Here is a 24,749-nt window from a genome sequence, read left to right as displayed (position 1 = left end):
TGTTTCTATTCAATTTCTTGGCCGACAAAAACTGCCCAGGCTAACTCGTAACCATAAATTAAATCGTTACGCGTTTGTCGTGATGCGAGACACGCAATCCTACGCGGGCCGTTTATCTAACGCAGATCGCTTTGGATTTCACCGGGATTCGAGTATATAAGCGTACATTTCTCCGGATGAGGAAAGTGGTTTCGTTCAGGTAACTCGTCAATTTCCTGATACTCCATATACATGCATACTGCACGAGGTTAAGGCGCAACGTTCTTACGCACGGAAACGTAACCCTGCAGCCGCACAGCCTGGAAAGTATAACCGATGAAGCAAACTTCTCGCAGTTAGTTGTGAAACAGGTTCTCAATCCATCGCCCAAGTTTAACGGGTTGCGCGAATGTTGGTGGGCCGAAAATGACGAACGGATAAAAACACCGTTCGCCAAAGTAGCATGATTATGGTTCATGGGAATCCAGCTATCGGATCGGAACCAAAGTCACGGTGCGTAGTCTGAAAAAATCTCATTATACGTCTAAATTTTTAAGGAAGAATTTATCTGAAATTTTAAAATAGCCAGATACAATTTCATCATAGATATAATTAATTTGCAAAGTACAAGACGAGAGGTAGATATCAAAAAGCTGCTATCTATCGTAAGTTGTGCGGTTTCTCACACCATGGTCTCACTCGTTTTTGACGGTGTGAGACTTCCTGGTCTATTTATATCTACTTGTGGCTGATTTGTGTACGATACAATAGTCGCGAGGATTCGAAAGGCTGGGATGACCACTCGAGGTGGGGAGTGAAATGGTTCTTCTGCGCCTGCTGGCGCCCTCTTGCCAGTCAAGATCCTGGAGGGAGCAAAAAGGCTGAATTTAAAAGTTCCGAGCCACCGGACCACGGTAGAACCAGAGCCTGGAGGTGGCTCGAGGCAACCCTCGGCTATAAATTAGCTGAGGGTATCGCGCGGCCTTCTCAGATCAACTCCACCCTCGACTCCGTCGACGCGGGTCTCTCGACATGGCTCCATTGCACGTAAGTACTTTGCCACTCACTTGCAATCACGCACGCATAGTGATTGTGCAACATCTCGAGGTGCGGGGAACCGGGTTTAGTTCGCATTGTTATCGGATGGCGAAGAATCTCCGTGTAAAAACCCCCGGGTAACGATAATCAGAATTGATAATCTTGATGTCTTGTAACGTGAAACAGTGTTGAAAGTCGGGTTGAAGTCCTTACTAGAGAACAAAAGAATGTTGTTTTCGACACTGTAGAAGGGTTTAAAATCAGCCTTCTAATGGTCAGGACTTAGGGTTCTACGGGGAAGAGCCATTCGACCCAAGATCGAGTATCTTATCTGTGTAGTGGATATTATTTACCACCCCGTAGTGTCAAAGGCCTTAATACACTCGTGAAAAGTACTTTTTGGTTTCCCACGCATCAAGAACAAATTAAATTCTTTGTCAGGCTTATCTGGTCTTGTTCAGCAGCACAGCTTCTGGTGTAGCGAGCTATATTTCGCTCAAAACTGGAACGAGGAAACGTTGCAGCAAAGTAAGCGGCTGCACAGGCGGTTATATCACTTTCTATTCGAGCGTAGTTGGCTGTGTATAATCCGTACGTACACCTGCTCGTATCTGTCTTGCACGACTATCGTGCCTGCAAATCCAGGTATCCACAATCCTGCAGACATGTGTATATAGCCCACTTACCTTTCGCTTCGAAGTCTAACGACTTGTTCTTTTACCAATGGTGTGTGTGTACCCCGTTGAAATGTGCAGCGTAACTGGTAAAGATACGCTAGATAAAACAATCTGCCTTTGATAATTAATTCATGTTAACCGACCATCGGAGCGAAGCAATGAACTCGTTCGTTCCTATTTGATCATAGTTTTTTTTCTTTCAGGTATTGATTTTATCTACCCTTCCTTTATGCCTGGCCCAATTCTCCATCCAGGGCCCGAGTGACGGGAACCGTGCAGCTCAAAGTCTGAGATACAGCGAGGAGAAAGGGATCGAGTACAGCGACCAAAGTGGTGAGTGTGAATAGAGAGGAATTGGAAATGGAATTAGGAAGGATTCGACGACTGTAGTTTCAACTCAGTCTCTGTCTAACTACAAGTAGAAGTTCCTCAAGTTTCTTCTTTGATCATTACGCTAATCGTCCTATACCACGTTTTCAGCCTCCTTGGGTACCGGCGACTTTTCTATCCAAGGTGCCACTGACGGGAACAGCAACTTTCAGATCCAAGGTGCGTCGGATGGAAATTCCGACTTCCAGATTCAGGGCGCCACAGACAGTAATGCCGACTTCAGGATCCAAGGTGCTTCGGACGGCAATTCGAACTTCCATATCCAAGGGGCTTCAGACGGAAACGCCGATTTTCAAATACAGGGAGCCACGGACGGAAACGCCAACTTTCAAATACAGGGAGCCACAGACGGACAAGCCAACTACCAGGTTCAGGAACCATCCAGTGGTAATGAGCAGTCCTCGATCCAGTTAGGACAGTACGATGCGAATCAAGGAAGCCAGCGGTCGCTTCAGTACAACAATCCAAACGGTAAGTGCGAGTTAACGAGTCTTTTCATTCGGAACATTCCTACAGTGAGACAGACAATCAGAAGAAGGATAACCCTTCCAGGCTTTAAGCTCAATTGGAAATCGTACGCGCACGGTCAGCTCTCGCCACAACTTCAACAGCAGCGGCCCCAACCTGAGCCTGTACGGTACACTCAAAGCCAGGCGGAAACTCAGTACGCGACGCGACCAGCGCCTCGTCCGGCACCCCAACCGGCACCTCAGCCCACTCATCAGGGTGAAGAGCGAGTTTCGGTTCAACAACCGATCAGCTACAGACCCTTCGACAACGCGCCGGCCCAAATAAAGCAGCTGCTTCAATTCCAGTCGCAAATTCCCTACCTCAACGCCATTCCGGAACACTTGAGGTACCTACTCTCGTATCGGCGTCATTACCCTTTGCCAAGGGTCTGTTTCTCTGTTCTCTCCGTTTCTTTTTCTCTTTCTCTGTATCCAACGCCAATTCAATTCGTACAGGTACGACGCTATCGCTTACGCTCAGCCTCAGACTTCAGCTCCGGAACAACCGCAGGAGGATCCGACGCCTTCTCGATATCGACCGAACCCACGTGGACACCAGAGGCCCAAGCGTCAGGCCCAGAAGCATCAGGGCCAACAGCAGCAGCACAGAAGAATACCTCAGCCATCTCCCGAAGCCACGCCTCAGTACTCAACCAATGTTCCATCTCAGATACAGCAGTTACTCAACTTTCAGTCGCAGATCCCATATCAGAATGCGATTCCTGAACAGTTCAGGTAAGTTGAAGCGAAGTGTGAGGATAATTTCTGGCTGTAGCTGGTTTCTTCTTCTCAAACATCAACTCTTGGTAACGCGTCGAAGTATTTTAACACGGCTTCTGGACATCAAGGTACAACTTGGACACTCCTCCAGCCCCCGTTCAACCCTTCAAAACCGAAGTTCCGCTCCAAAACGCGCCGCGAATTGGCCACGCGCGATCAAAACGCCAGACTCATCATCAACAACATCAGAATCAACAGCAACAGCCGCAGCAACAGTACAGAAGAATTCCTCAGCCTGCTCTTGAGCCTCAGCCACACTACTCGACAAATGTTCCTTCGCAGATACAGCAACTCCTTAGATTCCAATCACAAATCCCGTACATGAATGCCATTCCGGAACAATTCAGGTGCGTCTGTTGTTACGGTTCGTAGCAGAGGACACGTCCAAATTTCTCGACGTTCCAGGTACAACCTGGAGAATGTTCCTGCCCAGAATCCGCAACAAGGTGCTCATCACCGAGGCAAACGTCAGGCTCAGCACCAACAAAAACCGCAACAACAGTACAGAAGGATATCTCAGCCGGCTCCAGAGTCGCAGCCTCAGTACTCGACGAATGTTCCTCCCCAGATAAAACAGCTGCTTCAATTCCAATCGCAAATTCCATACGTTAACGCGATTCCGGAACAGTTCAGGTAGTCGATCGATCGACGACGTGAGCTCGTTTGCTTGTTCGATGATCTTAATTAAGCTTTCGGATCTTATAGATACAACTTGGAAAACGTTCAGCACGCTCCTCAGAACGGGGCTCAGAGTCATCAGCGGGGTAAACGCGAGGCTCAGCAACATCTTCAGGGAGAAAATCAACAGCAGTATAAACGAATTCCACACCCAGTTCCTGAAGCCTTGCCCCAATACTCTGCAAACCTGCCTCCTGGTATCCAACAGATACTCAAATTTCAGGCCGAGACTCCTTATAATATTATAGCTAATCAGATAATCTACCGTCCGGATAAGCCCTACGTCCCTCAACCGGTCTCACTACCGATGCCTAATTACCAGGCCCAAACTCAAGGGAACATTAAGCCCGTTACTGAAAGACAATAAAATTTTCCAATGCAGTTCTGTTTTTTTCACTTCCACTTAAATTATATAGCGTAGTTTTTTTTTCCAATTTTTATGTTGTTTTTTTTGTTGTATACGTAACGCGGTCCTTGTGCGAGGATTTTGTGTTAATTCCTTCTTTCTCCGAATATTCATTACGTCGGATAGATCGTCCGATCAGTATTCGATTTTGAATCCTATTGTAGACGTAGACTTAATTAATTACCGAAAACTGGGCTCGAGTTCTCGTCGCGTTTCGCGTACGTTTGATTTAAGAGTAACTGTGTAATTCTTTACTGGTTAAATTTACGATATGAGTGTTGTAGCTTTAATAATTCTCCAACCGTGGGGAGATTAAATCCTGAAAAGAATATGCATGTGACTGAATTTTGTACACACCTCTTTTACATCATCTATTGATTTACTGTGAAAATGAATAAATATTTTTTCACAAAATTAGGTTATAATAAATGAGTGAAAATCAATCCATCATCTATAACGACTGGTAAAATTTTACAAGAAAATTTAAAATCTAGTCTAAAAATATACAGCATTATTGACTTGTCTCAGATGTTGTATAGGAAAAAATGGATCAATAATGAAAGTCATATTTACAGTATGAAACCTACTTATCTGACCGGAAGTCTAGCGTGACATTTAAATCTTATGTAATAATTATGTCAGATATAAATAAAAGAAATCGATATATGTCTACCTATATCGTGTTCCAAGTTTCTGGGTTACGAAAGCAGTCACACGCATGTCTATAATCTGACATGGTTCCTTGCAAAAAATAACAAGCGAGAAATAAAAAAATCATCCTCGTATAACTGGTTGTTCCGATGATAAGTGCTTTGAATAAAATTATATACGTAGCTACTCATTAATCGAGAGATTTCATATCACAGCTAGTAACTAATAGGACAAACATTTTACCTTACTCCTTCCGCATAAAACAACGAAAAGGAACGATTCAGCTCTCTAGTTTCCGATATCTATTAGAAAAAAAAGGTAACCGTAAGCTCCGGTTTGATTAAAGTAATGTGAAAGAAAAACGAAAAACTTTGAAATACGTTTTCGAGCAGTCAATGATCCAGATTGATAAATTATGAGGCCTGAATACAGGAACTGCGATATGAAATCTCCTCTTATTAAACACGTCGCGCAGCTTTCCGCGTCCCGGTTGCACGGCGCCAGGTAAAGAGACTTACGTGCATGCAGCAGGACACGTCGACTCGAAGCCGGGATCTAATAAAGTATGTATAAATATTCGTCGCCAGCTAACCGTGACGCCTTCGCCTCACGGAGGTGGTCATTTACATTTCACCCTGTACTCGAGGCTCGCCCGTATTATAGAAACGCGGAGCAACATAAGGCTCAGTTTCTTCGGCGACCGTCAGTTCGTCAGGTTCAGTTTAACGCGTTCCGTTTCGCAAGATGAAGTACCCAGTGAGTATTATCTGCCCTCGTATTAACGATTATTATACGTGAAATCGAAAGAAAAGTGTAATCAGTTTTGTCACGATACCATTTTTGAAGAAGAAAAAAATTCGCAAAATCTGGTCCATATATTTTTTCAAATTCAAATCAATCATAAACGATTTCTAAAACGGTATTCGATTGCTTATTAACCAGGAGTTATGACAGTATCAATGAATTGCAAAGTAGTTTCTCAGATAAATGGATTCTTTATTTTTCACATACACGTATCGATGTTAAGAAAATTTCGTACACAGAGTCTATACCGATTTCCTTTCCCGAGATTTTCCATTTGATGTAGAAAAAAAAAATCACGCATTCGTCTTCATTGACAAGAACGATGAGAAACATCTTCGGTGACCTTTGCCACGCCCTACAGTCAAGTAGGTATCCGTATACGATAGTGCAGCCAATCATTTCCCGGCTGCATTACTTTCTAATGCAATCGCTCCGCTCCGTTCAACGCAGTCGTTTTTCCCGCTGTGCGTGCGTATTTTATGCAACAACATGCATCCGCGTATGGAATACGAAATATAACCCCTGCGAAGTCGCAGGAAAAAATGTCTACCTGCCGTTACGGATCATAGCGGAGCAGATACTGACAAGCATTCAAATTTGCAGGTTCTTCTGATGGCGTTGACGGCCCTTTCCGGAAGTCTCGTCGCCTCTGAAGCCATCAACGTTTACGGTGAGCTGCCATTGTCGAACAATTGGTCCAAAACCGTTTCTTAGACTCAACATTTCTCGTTCCAGGACGCGTCCGCGGAGCCAGAGCTTCAAATCCGGTGACCGTTGCCCAGCCGCAAGTTGAGCACATAAACTACAGACCCTATTCCCAAGTTCCAGCGGACATCAAGCAGATTCTGCAGTTCCAACAGGCTCGGGAACCGATAACCCACATCCCGGCCCAGCCGCCGCCCCAATTGGCTAAGGCCCCGAGCCAAAACCGACCCCAGTACAACCCTCAGGTTCAATACGGAGCATCGCAACCCAGTCACCAGCAGTATCAGGCCCAGCCTCAGGCGGCGTACAATCCTGGAGTAAATCCGCAGGCCCAATTCAACCCCCATCCGTATCAGCAGGGTCAGCCGCAGAACTCGGTGGTTAGGAACCACCAGCAGCAGCAGCAGCAGCAACAGCCACCCGGCGGTTTGTTTTACCCCGATCAGCGTCGCTTGTACTAGGAACTTGAACAATAATTTCAGTATATAAGTGTTTGCGTTCCTCAGCGCTCAGGGAACGAACAAGAGTAAAATAAATGAAAAAAATTCTCTGACAATACATCGGCCCAGTTCCGCAGGGGGTGGAGAAATTTATTCCGTTTGTATATCGAGCCTCTCTCGTCGCGTCGCGGGATCTTCGATAAATCTGTGTCACCCGGTGGCTCAAGCGATTGCCTCGAAAGTGGCGGGGAGACAAATGTTTGTCAAACTTTGCGAGGGCTGCGATACCATCGAATCCGGGTTCTCGCGCTAATGGAGAGATCAGAATTAATAGATATACCTCGCCCGGCACACCGGGGGGTTATCACTCTCCGGTGACAAAGAATCTTCATGCTATCTCTCCGCGCAGCCTGGAGCGGAGAAACTCTTTCAACCCCCGGAGAAATTATTAGATTATATTAATTCTCCAGCGGCACTTTTGAGCGAATTCTACTCGGGATTCCTTCCGTGGGGTAAAAAAACTCCGAGTTTCACCCTGCAGTTGGCAAATCCGCAACCTGGTGGGGATAAAAATGTATAAATATCAAAAACTTGGAGGGCTTCGGTATGAAATTTTTAAAAAAGCGAAAACTTAATTTATAGAATTTAAAAATTTTGGCTAGTAAAAGTATGGAGGAGTGAAAGAATAGAAAGGTCAGAATACAGAATGTAAAACTGTAGAATCATCAGAATTCCTCTCCTAAAAATTCTCGATTTTGCCGTTCTATGTTTGACCTTTCGATATTTTGTCATTCTGTATTTCAACTTTCCATATTTACAATTTACCGTACTTGCACAATCCACGTTTTTAAATTTTTGCGAACACGATTTTCGCCTGTATGAAAATCCGACATTCCGGTCGCTCTATGAATAGACCGTTCTAGTTTTTACCCCCACCCCCGCATCCCCCGTCTCGCTCGCCCTTCCCACTTCACCTTGGTTTCCAGCCACCCGAGGGGGGTCGATTTGTCACTCCCGGAATCAAGGTATCATCGCACCGCTGGGCTTGCACAAGGGGCGTATCTCCGCGGTGGCATTCGCCGATGTGGCAGCCACCGAAACCCTGCCACCGGGTCCTCGGGCCGCCTCTGCCCTGCTCCCAAACAGCAGCCGGATTAGCGAGTCCATTAAAGTCGTGGACTCTATTAACCGGGGTACCCAACAGCGTGACATCAACCGCTCTTACCCAGCGGCGCCGACCCGGGGCACGTGCCCAAAACCCCGAACGAAATCCTGTGAGATACATTTCGAAAAATCGCAAGTGGAGAGGCTTTTAACGATCTTACGAGTTCCGTTTTAAGGAAGGATTCAAATGTAATATATTTTTGATCCGAAGGAAGATAAACGCGATTCGTTCGTAATCAAACCTCGGGCAATGAACGTTTATCGAGAATTTGTCAGATCTGATAGTTTTTCTTTTTTTTTTTTCTTTTCTTTTCGTCTAAATATCGGCGAGCCCGCGCCAATGCTCGTGGTTCATGGAGGCAGATTACAAAGGGAGGATTACCGGCAGCTGGGGCACCAGCCTGCCATGTCATCTCAAACCTCGCGGGTTTGCCGAACGTCCTTCTCGATGCGGAGAGCGATCTCTTTGTCATTCGTCACATTGCTAACATAATTATGGGAGTTACAAGCCAAGCTGCGTCCTCGATACCTATAGCCATAAATAAATAATTGCTGCCGTATACGGGATTCTCGTACCGTAAGCGAGGAACGATATGCGTGATTAACCGTTTCACTTATCCTTCATGGATCTAGAAGAATTGGAAAAAAAAAGGAAATCTAGTGTTTTCGTTTGTTCCTCTGTCTTTCGCCTTTATCCATTGATCGTACTTTTCTTTATTCAATTACCGAAGACACGCCAATGAGCTCTGTAAAGTTTTTGTCAACCCGCGTTTTTTGGAGACGGATTCTGGAACACCTAGTCAGAACCGTGTGAACTGCTCTGCGGTCTGTAGTGTGATTACAATAATTGCGCCTAATCCCATGAGGGGGGTTGGAGCACGCGGCAAGCTGGGACGGTGGCTTCGGCGGTGGCGGCGGCGGCGGCGTCGCGACGCCCGTCAACCCCTGCAGTTGAGATATCGGTGATCCTCTTCCGTCCCCTCGAACGCGACCCGCTTTCCAGTGCATTAATGATAACATGACGGGATTTGTTTCAATAACAAGAAACCGTGTGCCGAGCAATATGCACGGATTAGTACGCCCGTCGTTGCATAAGCTCAAGTGGCGAAATCGAGGAACTAATCTCGGAAAACTGTGCTCAGAACTTGGTTTATTCCCTGTTCTCTCAAGGTTTCGCGGCATTGGTTCCAGGTGCATCGTTGAAGCAGCATCCCGTCCGATTTGAGGTGCGTGCCTCCGCGTCCAAGAAACCAGTCTTCGACAATGGCTGACTCCGTAAGGCAAAAATCAGAAAGCTAGGGGCCAAGCCGCAGCCTGGGTAAAAGCGGGGTGAATGCGCGCTGATCGTGTACATGTAGGTACAGGAAAACGATGAGCAGCTGTCATCCAAAGAGCAGTGATTGGCCGGCCCTTACTGACGGCCATGCTGGATTTTTCTCTAGTCTGCTTTACCGTCAACAATGGGATCACGTGTGGCCCCCGAGGGTCGAAGTCTCATCCACAAAGCCTCACCATGCCGAGCCATCCTCCCGCCTTAAGCGTTTCTGCCTACATCATTGAGGTACGCCTGATTTCTCTCTTTGCAGCACTTCTGTGCTTCTTTTTTTTTTTTTTTTTCTTCCTCTTACCGTTTTTCTTTTTTGTTTTGCCATCGAGGAACGAGGTCGGATCCGAACCTTGTTTAGGACGATTGCAGCGTTCGCCAACGAGGGCTCGAAGTAACTTCAATCTTCGTGTAACAGCCGAAGCTCACCCGGTCTTTGAAGCACGCCGCAGGTATGCAAACGAGGCTCTCAATTAGGACAGTTAAAGTCAGGTTTATTGTGAGACATATTATTTTCACACCTCAATGATCAATGATCCCGAGTCTCGGTAGGTATGCAGAGAAAACCACCGGACCCGGAGACGCATTAGTCCTTGCCGCCGCCTGTCCCAGAAAAATTCCTGCTGGCTAATCCTCGGGCGAGAGAGAAGACCCGGTGGAACAAGAACGAGTGAAAAACGAAATCTCAAGTCCGGAATAGGTAATTGGCGTGGTTCTTGCTCGAGTTTTTCCTTCGGGCACAAAGAAGCCCGCTAATCTATGCAGGCCAACCTGCGTCAGGTGAAACGAACCGTATTTCTGGTCCTGGATTGCCGGATACCATGCTTTGGAAATAAAAAAAAAAACTCACGGTAAGAAATTTAATTCATCGGTAACGTTTCGCCTCGAACCATCAACGCCTAAGTGAATGTAAAATCGAGCCAAACCGTTGGCCAGCTTCCGCGGGTAATTTATACGAGTAATAAGCATGTCCGAATGCAGGATAAGCGATCCATCCATCCCCCAAGCTTCAGTGTCACGACGGTGATGAGCCCCTCGGTGACAGGAACCAACATAATCTGTTCCCATCAAGCCAGACATAATGGGTGCATCACCGGAGTTCCGACAATAGGAGAGCAGAAACGACACCCTTGGTTATGAGGGAGGGGGGTGAAATGTTTCGACGGAGTTTTATATACCTCGGACGATTTTTCTGCCGTTCTTTAACCGTCTCGACGCTTCGCTCATTTCGACTGCACCGCACCCCGAACATTACGAGTGTCGGTCGGTGGGTGGGTAGGTATATTAAATTCCTGACGCGAGGAACCCCTCACGTGCGAATAATACAACGTGGGGTTAAGAAGCAATCACGTCGAGTTGCCCACCCCCGTTTACAACTTGGATAACTCAATTTCCGGTCTACTAGAAATATTTTATACTTGCACAGAAATTCGCTCGAACAAGGTGGACGTAACGTTTGTCGACGAAATCCGCTCCGCCAAACCAAATTTTTTCACTTTGCTGTTCGGCAAAGGATCGTAAACTCTTTCGTCAACGGATGCGATTCACACGTGCTACTCGATTTAATGATCTTGCAATTGGAAAGCATTTTTTTCCCAGACATTTTACTACGAGAGCGTGATTCTTTTTCTTACTTGATCCTTTTACCGCTTAACCACTGTAAAAAGACGAACGAAGAACGAATTGCTGAGTTTGCGTTCTTCGGCAGCACGGTGACAAATATTCGAGATATTTTTCAAACGAAACGTAATATTCACGCTTCTGAAATGCTTTCTTTGGCGGTTTTAATCTCTTATTCACAAATGTTTCACTTTTTTCTTATGACTCAAGCGTACCTCGAAACTCGCGGTATTTAAAAATAATGTACGCAACGACGCGTCGAATCATACCTGTACCATCTTAATGGAACTCAATCCGCGAGTGCTTGAAATTCTCTATGCGAATTTTGCGGAATGGAATTCGATTCCCGATACAGTGACTGATAATCGGCGTCACGAATTTCCAGCTACCGCGTTAAGAATTTAAGCTCAAGAAAACCTGTTACAAACAACGTTCGACTTCCTTCGACGTACCAAGGCGATCATTTTGCACTGCACATCGTATTGCTCTAAGCGTAGACCTACGATTAATTATCAACCCTCGTGAGATTCGGGGGTGATTTTTCACCCCGTTATTTTTTGTACCCCCCCGAAATCGAAGGGGCGAAGGGGTGGCGGTAATTATTCACGGCGAGAAGTCCAAGGCATACAATGAGTACAAGGTTGATTATGTACTCGTGCTGCGTGTATACGTGAACAACACGAAATCAGGGCGATAAGTGGCAACCAGTCGATACCACTAATTGACTACAATGCGCGGCGGCGCATATGGAGTACGTTTTTTCTGTTTTGTTACCTCAAAACAATGCGGTCAATGCCCCGAACGTATCTTGAGTGGAGTCCTCGTCGTCGTCGAAAATCGAGGCTGCAGCAGCGGCGGGCATTGAATCGATGTAGCACAATCGAGAGAGCATTGTTAACAGAGGTGCAATTACATCCTGAGCTTTGTTTGGCGTCATCGATAGTGTTTTGTTACTGTTGCTCGACGGGGTTTTGTCGGTGGACCAGGCAAGGTGCAGAGAAGCTGGAACGGCAATGGCGTCGGTACGCCTGGTGGGAACTACTCGATGACCACTTAATGGGCCCGACATTTGTTACAACTCCCTTTATCTTAAGCGGAGGAATTCCGAACCGGGGACCAATTCAACGCGAAAAATATCACAATGGCCCAGAGGCCAACGAGAGAGAGAGATTTTCATTCACTCGTCCGGAAAGGCTACACCATTGCCTTGCAGATCGCTGGGAGCAGAAGCCATCGAGGGACTTTTAAGGCCCAGGGTACAAGACTCGCGCGGCATACGGTCACTTCAGTTCCCTTCTAGTTTTTATTTTTTTTTTTTTTCTCCTCGTTTCATCTAATCGAGACGATAATTAACCGACACAACGAGTCGGCTGGATTCAGCCCCGTTCACGGTTTTCGGATATATTTCGGATCACCACTGGCGGCGATGAAGCTCATATTTCGTTTTACGTGGAAACTTTTCCAGACTTTAACCGTCGCAACTTCGGTCCTTGTTTTTCAAACTTTTTTTCGGGCTGCGGCTGGGATTACGAAAGTGGAAACCTACAGTTTGGTGCGGATTTTGAACGCTCGGTGTTACTTCTGGGCGGACTGTTTACCTGAGTAATTTGTCCGCGGATAATGCTGACCAAGTCCCGAAACCTTGTCGGGGGTTTGAAAGATCTTACCCCATGATGCGGCGCAAAGTCTTTGCCAGCGGCTGTATAACAATTCTCCCTTTAATGTTTCCGACACGACGTTTACTGCATATATATATATACATGTATATATATATATATCTTTTTTTCCTCTTTTTTCTCGTCGTCCTTACAATCATGGAGCAAAGAAACTTTCCGCAAAATTCTCGTCCAATGCAACGTGTATCGCTTAAAAACACCGTGGATCAAGTGCCATCGTCGAGAAATCATCCCCTATTTTCTACTCGCCGATATATTTGTAGCACGTTTTCACGCCTGGACACCCCAGGGTACAAGGCGTGTGTATATCCATACATAGAAGAAAAGCCTGGTAACGAGTTTATTCCCAAGAGTATACACACCAGCGACACGCTGTGACCGAGTGCCAATATGTTTTTATCGCTAGTCATGTGTGATCGAGTGTTACTCGAGGTCGACAATGGCCAACGTCGTCCCGCATGATCGGCAAGTCCTTGTTCGGGAATAAATTCGTACATTGAAACTTTTCGGAGACGAAAAGGAGACGAAAAAATGTGCCGAGGTATTTCTAAGTCCGCAAATTTTGACCGTTGATTTTAACTGGGTGCAGTTGTGGCTTTTTATCAGCATTTTTTATCTCGTCGGGTGTAACGGGTCTATATGTTAATAATAATTGGCGGATGATCGGTAAAAATAACACAGTCGCTCGGAGGTATTTTAGCGAGGGTGACGATCTCGTACAATGCGGTATTGACGAAAACACGAGAAGTAGCAAACTGCGGCGTGTCGATGGGATGCAGAAGTCCTTTCGGGGCAGGATGGATATATTTATTTTGACCGTGGCGGAGGGTACGAGACGGAGATCCGGCGGCGGGACAAAACCTGACGACGGTGATTACGCATTGGCCTATAATAGAGAGGGAGAAGAGGAAAATAGAAATGCCTCAAATATACTGACGGACATGGTGTGGGGCTTGCGAGACGCTTTGTGCGGCGATTTGCGCGCAAATCACCATGAAATGCCCCGTAAAATAAGTACCATTGTGTTCTCCTCCGCAGGTAGAACGAATCTCGGCCCCTTGGAACGTAGCTACCAAGACACGTCTTTGCCTCAAACGAAATCTCGGGACTACTGGGGCAGTGAAAAGAAGAGGAATAAAGTTGGAAGAAAAAAATTTGTACCACTCTTTTTCAAGCCGATGCACGCCACTCACGAATCACTTCATCTGCAATATGTTTCGCGGTCGATTTTACCTGAGTGAAAAGTATCTTCGAGATACACAATGCGGAAGTTATCGTTAGTTCGGGGTACAGTGATGCGGTAAAAAATCGTCAATGTAGGTTGTTAACTTGAAGTTGATTTTCTTTTTTTTCTTTATTTTATTCATAATACGTTCTGTTTACATAGATAGGTGTGGGTTTAAAGCTTCGTTTTCCGACCGCAGTGTCGATGTCAATCGATTATCGAGATCGACGCTGCAGCCCGAGCTCAAAAAGCGCCATAATTTTTCCACTGAGTGAAAACTTTATATATATGCTTTTAATAAACTTAGGCTTACGTTATCGTGATTAGTTTCTTTCCCTTTAGTATACGGTAAAGAGGTAAGGTCTTGATTCTTGAACAAAGTGGTTATTATCTCTATTCAATATATATGTTTATTATAATATAGTAGATATATTTGTGACTTCAACTCACAGCTATGTTTTTTAACATGTGTCCGTGTACGTGTGCGACTATTTACAAATTTACATGTATCGATCATCCTCTTGACTTATAAACTTACGAATCTAACTAGCGACTATTATAACTATATAATACTAAAGGTAGCAGAATTATTGCAATCAGCGCACCTTGTGCGTTTCCCCATATTAAAATTTAATAGAAAAATATCAATCAATCAATTGTAACCATGCGTTTGCCTCTTGTGTTTATTATTCTTCTCTTTCTTTTCTCTTCAGTGCTGTATTTCTATAGTTTATACACGGTCAAGGCATTTACAATAATTTATATACGCGTTGTACGTGATATGTTTGCATCACAGAGATTTGCTATTCCGATTATCACCCCATGCGATATAAATATTTTCGTCTACCCTCGCTCCACTGATGTTTTGGATAATATATCTACTAGATATATACCTAGACTAGATACTTATATATATATATATATATATATATATATATACACGGGTATCTAGCGTCTGTTGTATCCGGTTAATCAGTTATATCGGATTCACATCTACGTACGAACATTTCATTTACAACGATCAATTTCTCACGCTTCGTATCAATTATTTGTGAATTTTTTATCCACATGAAATCGTGCGACGGTGTCAAAGTAGCACTAATTTTGCTCGATGATAACGAACCGAAATCAAAAAACCGATCAGAAATAATGAAAGAAAATCGACAGTTCGTACTTCGATATGAATATTCTCCCGAGCTTGTTGAAAATCGACTCAACTCAGCTCCACGAATTTATTCATCCGATACGTGAAATAAAAAAAAAAAAAAAAATAGTCGAGAACTCAACTCCGATGAGTTTTCTTTCCTCTTTTTCGCGACAAAATTCCTTAAACATCGAGGGAAGATGCTCAGCTCTCGTGTTCGGCTCAAACGGTAGCCGCTTTGTACATATCGCAGATGATTTTTTCAATCGGTATAATACCGATAGTCCGCCTGAAGAATAGCTCCTCGATGGCGTGTGGCGAAACTGATCTAAGGGCTGGCAGCAGTAGCAACAATTTACCAAACCTCAGGGCGCCGAGAGGCGCGCTGCTGAGTCGCTGACCAAGGGCGAGTTGGGCACCGTCGCGAAGTCTGGCTACGCAGGAGGCGTCTCTTAGCCGATTTACGGTTCCGGGCGAGGCGGATCCGCTGCTGCTGCTGCTGTTCGGCACGGACTCGCCGTCGAGGCCGGCCTTGAAGAGGACGATAGCACGGATGCAGGCGAACTCGTGGGGGTCCAGATTCATCGAGTGAAAACCGCTCAGCGCCGCCCGGAACCGGCTCACTTCCACCGAGAGTCCGAGGCCCTGGGGTCCGCTTGGAAGCAACGGCCCCGGGTCCAGGCCCGGCAACATTTGGGCCGCCGCCAGGAGGAACAACTCCCGCCAGGATGCCTCCAGCAGCGTCAACTGGTCCTCCATCGAGAGGCCCGTGCCGATCGCCACGCTTCGGGCCCAACGGACGTTCAGGAAGAGGAGACGAGCCGCCTGCTCGCAGACGGATTCCGCCGTTATCGAAGAAACCATCGGCATCGTTGGCAACGCGCCCAAGGTCGACGGGAGCTGGAAAACGAGGTTTGATCCAAGATAGAGGGTGGAAGAGTTTGGCATTTTCCACGCAAGCATGGATCGTCGTTTTTGAATGTTGTAAGAAAAGTGATCGGCTGGTACGGACTCGTAAGTATTTTACGTCGATCTAAGGGCATGTGCCATGTTGGATTATCGGATAGACCAATAAGATTGTTTTACAACTTTCGTCAATTTTCAACACTTGGAACTTATGTTAATTAAGAATTTCGCGTTCCAGTCACGTTCTCTCATTCCTCCACACGCGTCCATGACGTCGTCGTTTTAACAGTTTCACAGAAATCTAACTTCGAGTGGCTTAAACTTGCTCTCGGTAAAACAAACACATCGAATACCATTTGAATGAAACGGTCGTAAAGTTTTCTCTCACCTTGGGCATGGTTATTCCGTTGCAGAATACGGGATGCGGCATCGGATGATGGGGCGATGGACCAGCGATGGATACGCGAGGTTCGGCCGGTGGTTTGGGGAGCGCCAAGTCCAGAGCGGCGGCCGGCGTTGGTTGCGACGTTCCCGACATCATGGCCTCAGGCTCCTTGAAGTAGAGAGCCATTTGCCGTCTGAGGGTCGAGTTCCTGGGTCCGCGTTCGTGTTGGACGGCTGTGGCGGAGGAAAGGAGAATAAAATTAGGTCTCGATAAGAGTGTTCGATGAGACGACGTCGTCGCCTCGTGGTTTCTCCGCTTACCATCCTTGTTCATACCGGCCTGGATGCACTTGGCCAGTCTGCAAGCTCTGCACTGGTTCCGATGCGTCTTGTCGACCATGCAGCCACCCTCGGACTTGGCCTTGCACACGTACTGTCGGTTGCGTCTTATCGAGCGTTTGAAGAATCCGGCACATCCGTCGCATGCGAAAATCCCGTAATGTTTCCCGGAGGAATGGTCTCGGCATACCTTGCACGGAATGTCGTAGAGGATCCTGCCTGCGGGACGAAGACAATGAGTTTGTAGGACTGCAGGGGGCGGGCGAGAGGCGTAACTTTGGAAATCCGTCTCGCCGTCAACGAGCGTTTAACCTTCGAGCGAGAGAGGCTCGAGGCCCTGCACCTTAAACCCCGGAATAATGGGGCACTGATCAAGAGATCGCGATACAGGACGGAGTGTCGTGTTTCGGCTGCTCACTTGAACGGCGCTCAATGAATTCAGCGGCAACGTCCGGTCCGTCTATTCAGCGAGTGGAACGGGAATTCGCCCGCTGACGGGGATGAATGGAGCGAGGGTGGAACGGGCCCCGAATTATTACAATATGCTCGCGCATAATGCGGAGCTGGCTGAGGCTGGAAGCGGAACGCTAAGGCGCTGCGAGTTGGCGACAAATTGATCCATTCATCGGGACGTCATTCACGCGGGGTGTTTTCCTCCGGTAAACGGGTTCCTACCAAAATACTTCATTCTGTGACAGATTGTGCCCAAATCTTTGGACCGGACCTCGCTGAGTCCCGACAATCCTCGCACCCTTCCGCTTCTTCCCGATGCTTCCCGCTCCCTCATAGGTGGCTGGAGAAATCGTATCGCGTGAGGAAAGTTACACCGCTTGACCCAAAGGTAACAATTTATTACCGGTCAATAATTCACCGCTCACTGAGCACCGGCCATCCCTTACATGCATATTTCAGCAGTTTATTAATAGGCGAACGAGCTTCGAGGGACGCGACCACGGCGAACCGGATGGACGCCAACTTGGCAAAGGGGAAGGAGATAAGGGCGAATTTAACCCTGAGGAGAATCACGCGAGGGTGAACCTGCGGTCGCAAACGATATAAAAGTTTCACCCGTCACCCGGATAAACGTTACATACTGTCTCTCTGTACCTTCCCGCTGCTTTCACCAACTCTTCGATAGTATCAACTATGCATCGCGTATCCCCCTCGCAATTATTACTGCTCCCTGTGTTTCAGCTTTTTTCTTTTTTTTCAATATTCACGTTATTTTTTAGGTCACGGTGAGGGTGAGAAAAAGTTGAAAACGTCGAAGCGGAATAAGGAGGAGAGAAGGAGATCGGCAGACAAACAGAACTTTGAAACTGTTGACCCGACTCGTGAAACGTTACCTAAGCAATAACCCACCACGTTCCCGAATGAAATAAAGAACAACAAAAATTTAAAAAAAACATAGAGAAGGTAGGAAGGTACGCATTTTGAAAAACAACTCTGTCAACCCCGCGGGGCGTATCGGCCGGGGGATATTTTGCATTAATTTTTCTAAATCCCCAGGTAATGAGTCCATCAGTTAAAACAACAAAACACAAGCTCGGTACATCTGCCCTGCCAACCCCACGCAGAGGTTTCGAGCCTCCTGCACCCCGAGCGAGAGGGGGATGATGATTTCGGGGGAGGAATGGGGGCGGACAGCCATGCCATCCGCTATCATCGGCGCACGCAGATGCGCGAGTGGTACGTATGACACAGACCACGTGCGTGCAAGTTCGTCTGGTTTACATCAAACCGGCCAGTTCTCGCAGCACATGTCACGAAATTCCCATGCTTCGCTGTAACGACACCTGATCATTTGCTTTGTCAACCGGTAAACTGGAATTGTACCGTATGTACGATTCGGATTGTCGCTACCTTTTTAGCTTTATTACTTACCGCCTCGATCGAAAATTAGAAAAAGAAAAAGAACGTATCGAAAAAAACATCCACCAATGTCATTTACACCCATAGTCAACGTCGGCACTAATGAGACATGTAGCTGCTGGCTAATAGATATGAATCCGAGTAAATTTGAACAGGACAATTAGCTATGCAAATGATTCGAGAAGTCGGTCGGCTGGAACACACTTATTTTTTCGATCATGGAGAACACTGTGGGACAAAATAACTCTCTCCCATTTTCGACGTGTTACCATTTCAAATGTAGGTGTCCGATCAAGCTGAAAAATTCAGGGGCATACCGTCACTGTCTTGGAACGTGATGGTGTAGTTTATAAGTATAAATATTGGTCATAAATGAAAAAAAAAAAAACCTAGGAAAAGAGAAATTCTTGAAGAATTACTCTTTCAAAAAAAAAAGGTATCGGTCAGAATGACACGGTACGTTGTCGAAGGGTTGAGCATTACCGAGAGTAAAATTGTACTATTTTTGGTAAACTTGTGGAATGGCATCCGAAAATCGGAAAAGTGGGGCGCCGTGAACCGTGACAAGACGAAGGGCGCCGGAAGCAAACTTTTCGAACGAGGCGTCAACCTGTTGGCGGGTGTTGAGCGGTGATTCTGACCATACCGCACTGTTTTCAACATCTGGCGTTATTTTCTCATGCGAATGAATTATGCCGTTTAAAATACCACATGGGCTTTATTTCACACGAGATCGAGTAATGACCTACCGGGGGAGAGGAGGATCCCCTCCCGGTTCACCTTAATCGACCTTCCTCACCTGGAACCTACGCCCTTACCAACATCCCCCCAGATTTGCAGTATCACGGTCTGATTAGTTTTCATTGAAGATGATCCAACGGGACACGTGTTTTGGATCAAAGAAATTGTTTATACCGCACGTGCGAATAAATTTTACGAACACGTATTCGAAGGTAGAGTTTTTCACTTTATGCTTCTTTTGCCGTTGCGATTGGACGAAGTTCATCACCGTAAGTAACATCCGGCATTGCGCATGCGGTATGATTGGAGCAAAATTAATATAATCGCGATGAATTTTTTTAAAGATCTACGACGCGGTGGTACAACGTTTGAGCTCTTGTGAAACGAACAAGAGCACTTTACAACTGCGGTTTGTCGTTAACGAGGGTCATAACTTTTGGGTATCGTTTTATTTGGCAACAAAGTCCCTCGATTTCACCTTCCCGAACGTACCGGCACTCCGGCAATTATAATCCTACTGACGTTACCGAGTATCCGACGGTTTTCACCTCCCTCCCGCTCTCTCTCTCTCTCTCTCTCTCTCTCTCTCTCTCTCTCTCTCTCGCTCTCTCTCTCTCTCTCTCTCTCTCTCTCTCTCTCTCTCTCTCTCTCTCTCTCTCTGTCTCTTTGTCGGCATTGCTTCTAGTTTTTCTATTTTCCCGCACCTCATCGTCAGCTGTTTACAATGCCACGTATTGCTTCCAAGGCAAGGATGAACGAGAGGTCCGTTTAATCTGTCCGGCAAACACGGGTGTTAATCGCACTTTTATCTCCGTCCATCACAGTTCATAAGACAAGACCCACAGCAGGGGGCAGCGTAAGCTTAAATCCTGTGAAACCTTCGTAAGCAGCTAAGTGATTTTTTTTGCGTGTTTAAAGTAGAAAAAAAAAAAAAAAAAAAAGGAAACGGAGAAAATTTTTCAACCCCGTACGCAATTTCCTCCCCACGTTTTTATCGTTTACCGTTCGGCACCCTGCAGTCCTGAACCTTTTTTATCTACATTTTACACCATCTTCAAAGACCGGTCCTTTAACAGATGGATTAGCGAAATTCCCTGACGTTTGTTTTCTCAAAATATCAAACAAAACACTTCCACTCTTGCGTCACGGATGAAAATTCAACGGCGTGAAAAATCGTCGACGATTTTTTTAACAACAATAATGTCATTACTATTTCATCACTTACTTGACGAGGCAGGCATTTTCGGCTGCGGCGGTGACGATAAATTTGCCATCGACATGTGGCCGCCGAGTTGGTTCTCCTGGTTTTGCATGTTGAGGAACTCCGATAACACGATTTTTTTATTTCCTTACTTCATAAATTTTTCCACCGGCACTTGTCAAGTCTGCAATAACCGTTGTACCATAGCACTGTTTCATTAAAACGATCTCGACATCGTGTCGGTGACGATTTCGAAGCACAGTTTGACGGCTAACTTCGGTTATCGAAACATACGGATGTGATAAAAAAAAAAAAAAAAAAAAAAAACACCCGGTGATACAAAAACACGCGCGAGTTGACATTCGATGTCAGAGTGCGAAGGCGAAAGAACCTCTATTGCTTCCGAGGTAACTCTTAAACGAATTGTGACTGACACTGATCGTCGACTAGACTTTTTGATGGGCCGGTTGCCGGAGTTTCGAGCTCGTACCTCTCTCCCATTGGCCAAAATTTACCCTCACCGTTGCTCGAGGGGCGGCGCTTTGGCCGACAAGCCTCCCCTCGTAAAAAGGGATGAATTCACGCCGAGTAGAGAACGGATCATTCCTCAACGAAGCGGCAAACGGCGTCGAGCTTTCCATTCATAGGCATCCGTAACCGCCCTTGGGACAATTATCTCCTCTCATTGTACGCCTTTCGTCACCACGAGGCTAATTTGACTGCAAGCTTCCCTCTTGTACGGATTTGCCTAATGAATTGCCCATATGTCGGCAGGGCACTTCGGATAGTATCGTCATCGAATAGACAACCGCCGTCTGTGTAAATCCACCGAGAATCATTTGATAGATTCGATTGTGTTTTCAATAGCTTTCTCGCACATGTTGAAAAAATCTTGCGATATTTCACAGTATTTGTTTGTCTTGATAAAGAATTTCAGACTTCAGAATAAAACGTTACAATTTCGATCTGATCCGGTTCTTCTAAAAATACGCTCGGGAAAATAGAAATTCTAGTTCGCTCGATGCAATGGAATTTTTTATTTTTATACGATCGTCTGTTAAATTTATTATTTGGAACGTTTGGTAATATTCATTAATGCCTTAAACTTCCAGCTAACTTGCTTTCGGTCCGAAACAAAATGCGAGTTCGAGTCTATACGAATTGTGTGATAATCACTCCTATTCTCTAAAGTCGACTGCATCGCCAGTCATTGTCGCGACATTCGTATAGAATAGAAGTCGCAAGTTTTATTTTGATCAAATTGAAGTCGATTTACGATCAAGTAAAATTTTATTCCAAAAAACAAAATTTGCTGATTGTTTCATACGTTCAGATAAGCAAACAAAGTTTCTGCTTGAGTGAAAAAAAAAACCTGTAGAACAAAAGCGAGGATTGTACCATGAACGTAAAAAACGAGTAACTCTGACTAACAATAAGAATAATTCTTGACGTCATTCTCATTCTTTCTCTGGGAACAAATCGAGTTGGCGTAGGTATAACGCTTATCCTTTTTCGTGCATTGCCTGTGAGGACCGAGTGCAAGCTCCTGCAAGCTCCTGCAATAGAAAAGTGAGAATCGTTCCTTACGAATCTGGATTACGCGGTGCGGTTGACGTTCGTTGATGCGTACGCAAAGGTGAATTCAGGTAAATTCACGCATGTGCCTGCCTTGCGCGAGTGTGAACACGGGTTCGTCCATACATAGCAACGCATACCCAATACACACGCATCATAGCTGCAGGACTCGAGATTGCCAAGGCCCAGTTTCGGCTCATTCAGGGAGATCATCCAAACATGAACGCGGATTCCTCCTGTGGAGGCAGATGCTGCAGCTCCTGACTACGTGACTCCATCTTGAATTATCTGACGTTTCGTTACCGCTTCAGCGCCGGACTGTTATCCCTATTTTAGCCCCACTTCGGCTCCCCCGGATCCCCGGGACTCCGATTCAAACTGGGGTAGGAAAAAAGACCTCGTACCGTATTTATTTACCCGTGCGTTTTAACTGCCTGGAAAATAATCGCCTAGGGATGGTTGAAGAAGACGCCGATCGCTGGTTCAGGGATGCCCTGGTTTCGCTGAACGATCGACTCGATTGTTTCCTTAAAAGAGGGACCGAAACACCGAAGAATCGCTAACTGCATAGACGCTGTTATTAGTTCAGGAATGAAATTCGACGCACTTTTTCACTCTCCGGAAAAACGGTGACTCTAAATTCGTTGAAAAGGGATGAAATGCGTGGAGAATTATGTACAAGATACACCCACGATCATTCCTGGAAGATTACAGAACTCTGTAACCAAAACACTGCACAGGTTTTTTATGTTATTTCTTATAGATTTTGAACCACTGAAACCGGGAAAAATACTTAAAAAGTTCCGTCACCTCGGGTTTGTTCTTGAATTCGTGTTTGTTGTTTCATTTAGGGTGAAATTCTCGTTTAAGGGTTTCTCGTTATTCTACTGTAACCGGCGTCTAAACAGGCTAATTTTCAGGATTTTATTTTGGAAAAACTGCTAATGCAATATTACCAATTTTTATACATGTTCTTATGTATAAAAATTACTAATATTGTAAAATTTTCTTTAAAAAATATACAATTTTTCAAACATTATTCTTCTTCGTGACTGCTGATGTTTCCCGTGTGATATCGGTCGGTGTGTACAATAATTCCGCAAACGTGTTTGGTCTGAAATAAAAAAAAAAATGATATCCCCATTAACTGTGTAGCATTAGCTATAAAGTGAAGGACCTTGTTTTATTTTTTCGTCTTAAGTTACGAAAAAAAATTACTTAACTTTTTTGCAATTCTTGAAACAATAGTGCGTATTATTATTATTAATATGTATTGCAAAAAAAATAAACATACTGACAAAATTGTCCGTCACTTCATAGCTAATTCCATGTAGTGAATGAGGATGTTTTTTTTCTGTTTGTGTTAGATCAAAAATATTTGCGGAAGCTTTTGCTCCTTAAGACGTACATACTCACGTGTGAAAAAATTGATAATATTGTATTTGTAGTTTTTTCGAAATTAACTATCAAAAATTAGCTTGTTTGAATTCTGATTACAGTAGGATAATCCTTTAACTGAAAATCTGGTATCCTATTATTGATTCTCAGAATCCTATGCAAAAGTAATTTCTTAATTCAATTTAATATGTATTAGAATGAAACTCAAGATTAAATACAAACAAGGAAACAGAAAATGGAAAGCGGAGGCGTGTTCGGAAAAGTATCAAAGACAAGAAGAAAAGGTTTCATAGGCAAAAAGAATAAGCCCGGAATATTAAGTACAGTTCATAAAGAAATGTTTTGTTTAATTTTATAAAAAATATTGTTCAGTTTATTGTAATGAAATGGTGGTTCTTTCATTATTGTTATGATTTTTTCATGCAAACACATTGTAATTTGCAAGAATACTGTGCGTAATGGAAGGAAATGGAAGTCATTTTTGGATTCCTAATGATAATATTTACCAAAAACATCCCATGCAGCTGAATAAAATATTTTGTTACAGATCTGTGTTATCGGTCCATTTTCCGTAGAGACGAATCGATGCAGCCACTCGAGTTCGAGCATCGGACTGCATGCCGATTCGAAGAATGGTTGGGCTTTGACGTAACACGTGAAGGATATTACGGGCGAAACTGAGCGAAAAAGCTTCGCACAAAGGCAATACACGTGTACAAGGTAATTTAGTATATTGTAGACTAGGTATATATTTTTAAGCAGGGTTATTTAGAAACCTGGTACCTAAATAGAGAATTTCATCCTAAGCATGAGGCTCTTCGAAACAAATTCGAACCGCGTGCAGGCTGAGAAAAAAACCAACCGAAAATTGAAACGTACGAAAAAAACATATTCGCGACAAAACCAACATGAAAGGAAATTCAATCAAAACGTATTCAGTTTACAAAGTATGGTGCATTCTTTTGAGAACTCTAAAATTACTCAAATTCATTACCAACTCCGGTAAAAATTTCTACCATTATTGTACGTATACGTAACACTACGTATTATTTCCCACAAAATTGCAAATATGCATAGTTTTTTTTTTTATAAAGAATTGTTAATGTCCGTTAAATATTGTAGT

General features: G+C 44.9%; 3 protein-coding genes across 3 annotated transcripts; 2 read left to right on the top strand and 1 right to left on the bottom strand.

The window, feature by feature from the left end:
- Nucleotides 1-132: 132 nt before the first annotated feature.
- LOC107223106 (putative mediator of RNA polymerase II transcription subunit 12) lies at nucleotides 133-4,432 on the top strand. Its single transcript, XM_015662688.2, has 9 exons — nucleotides 133-492; nucleotides 751-1,026; nucleotides 1,898-2,027; nucleotides 2,175-2,555; nucleotides 2,637-2,940; nucleotides 3,050-3,328; nucleotides 3,442-3,720; nucleotides 3,779-4,006; nucleotides 4,079-4,432. Exons 2-9 carry the CDS (start codon nucleotides 1,012-1,014, stop codon nucleotides 4,416-4,418), a joined length of 1,956 nt encoding a protein of 651 aa, XP_015518174.2. The 5' UTR covers nucleotides 133-492; nucleotides 751-1,011; the 3' UTR covers nucleotides 4,419-4,432.
- A 1,309-nt stretch (nucleotides 4,433-5,741) lies between these two features.
- Nucleotides 5,742-7,138, top strand: LOC107223107 (gamma-gliadin-like). Its single transcript, XM_015662690.2, has 3 exons — nucleotides 5,742-5,864; nucleotides 6,516-6,582; nucleotides 6,648-7,138. Exons 1-3 carry the CDS (start codon nucleotides 5,853-5,855, stop codon nucleotides 7,076-7,078), a joined length of 510 nt encoding a protein of 169 aa, XP_015518176.1. The 5' UTR covers nucleotides 5,742-5,852; the 3' UTR covers nucleotides 7,079-7,138.
- An 8,220-nt stretch (nucleotides 7,139-15,358) lies between these two features.
- LOC107223108 (nuclear receptor subfamily 2 group E member 1) lies at nucleotides 15,359-20,765 on the bottom strand. Its single transcript, XM_015662691.2, has 4 exons — nucleotides 20,678-20,765; nucleotides 16,822-17,058; nucleotides 16,505-16,734; nucleotides 15,359-16,110 (listed from the first exon to the last, which is right to left on the bottom strand). Exons 1-4 carry the CDS (start codon nucleotides 20,763-20,765, stop codon nucleotides 15,433-15,435), a joined length of 1,233 nt encoding a protein of 410 aa, XP_015518177.1. The 3' UTR covers nucleotides 15,359-15,432.
- Between the last annotated feature and the right edge of the window lie 3,984 nt (nucleotides 20,766-24,749).

This window comes from Neodiprion lecontei, chromosome 1 (assembly GCF_021901455.1).
Source record: "Neodiprion lecontei isolate iyNeoLeco1 chromosome 1, iyNeoLeco1.1, whole genome shotgun sequence".
Taxonomy (NCBI): domain Eukaryota; kingdom Metazoa; phylum Arthropoda; class Insecta; order Hymenoptera; family Diprionidae; genus Neodiprion; species Neodiprion lecontei.
This window is presented reverse-complemented; position numbering and strand designations above follow the sequence as displayed.

Bases quoted from the DNA above. Each gene is read 5' to 3' on its own strand.
- LOC107223106 (XM_015662688.2), top strand. The intron at 2,028-2,174 runs GTGAGTGTGAAT...CCACGTTTTCAG, and splicing joins CGAGTACAGCGACCAAAGTG to CCTCCTTGGGTACCGGCGAC. The intron at 4,007-4,078 runs GTAGTCGATCGA...CGGATCTTATAG, and splicing joins GCGATTCCGGAACAGTTCAG to ATACAACTTGGAAAACGTTC.
- LOC107223107 (XM_015662690.2), top strand. The intron at 6,583-6,647 runs GTGAGCTGCCAT...TTCTCGTTCCAG, and splicing joins TGAAGCCATCAACGTTTACG to GACGCGTCCGCGGAGCCAGA.
- LOC107223108 (XM_015662691.2), bottom strand. From the start codon at position 20,765: ATGCAAAACCAGGAGAACCAACTCGGCGGCCACATGTCGATGGCAAAT. The intron at 16,735-16,821 runs GTAAGCGGAGAA...CCTCCGCCACAG, and splicing joins GGCCGGTATGAACAAGGATG to CCGTCCAACACGAACGCGGA. The intron at 16,111-16,504 runs GTGAGAGAAAAC...CTCGTTTTCCAG, and splicing joins ACGGAATAACCATGCCCAAG to CTCCCGTCGACCTTGGGCGC.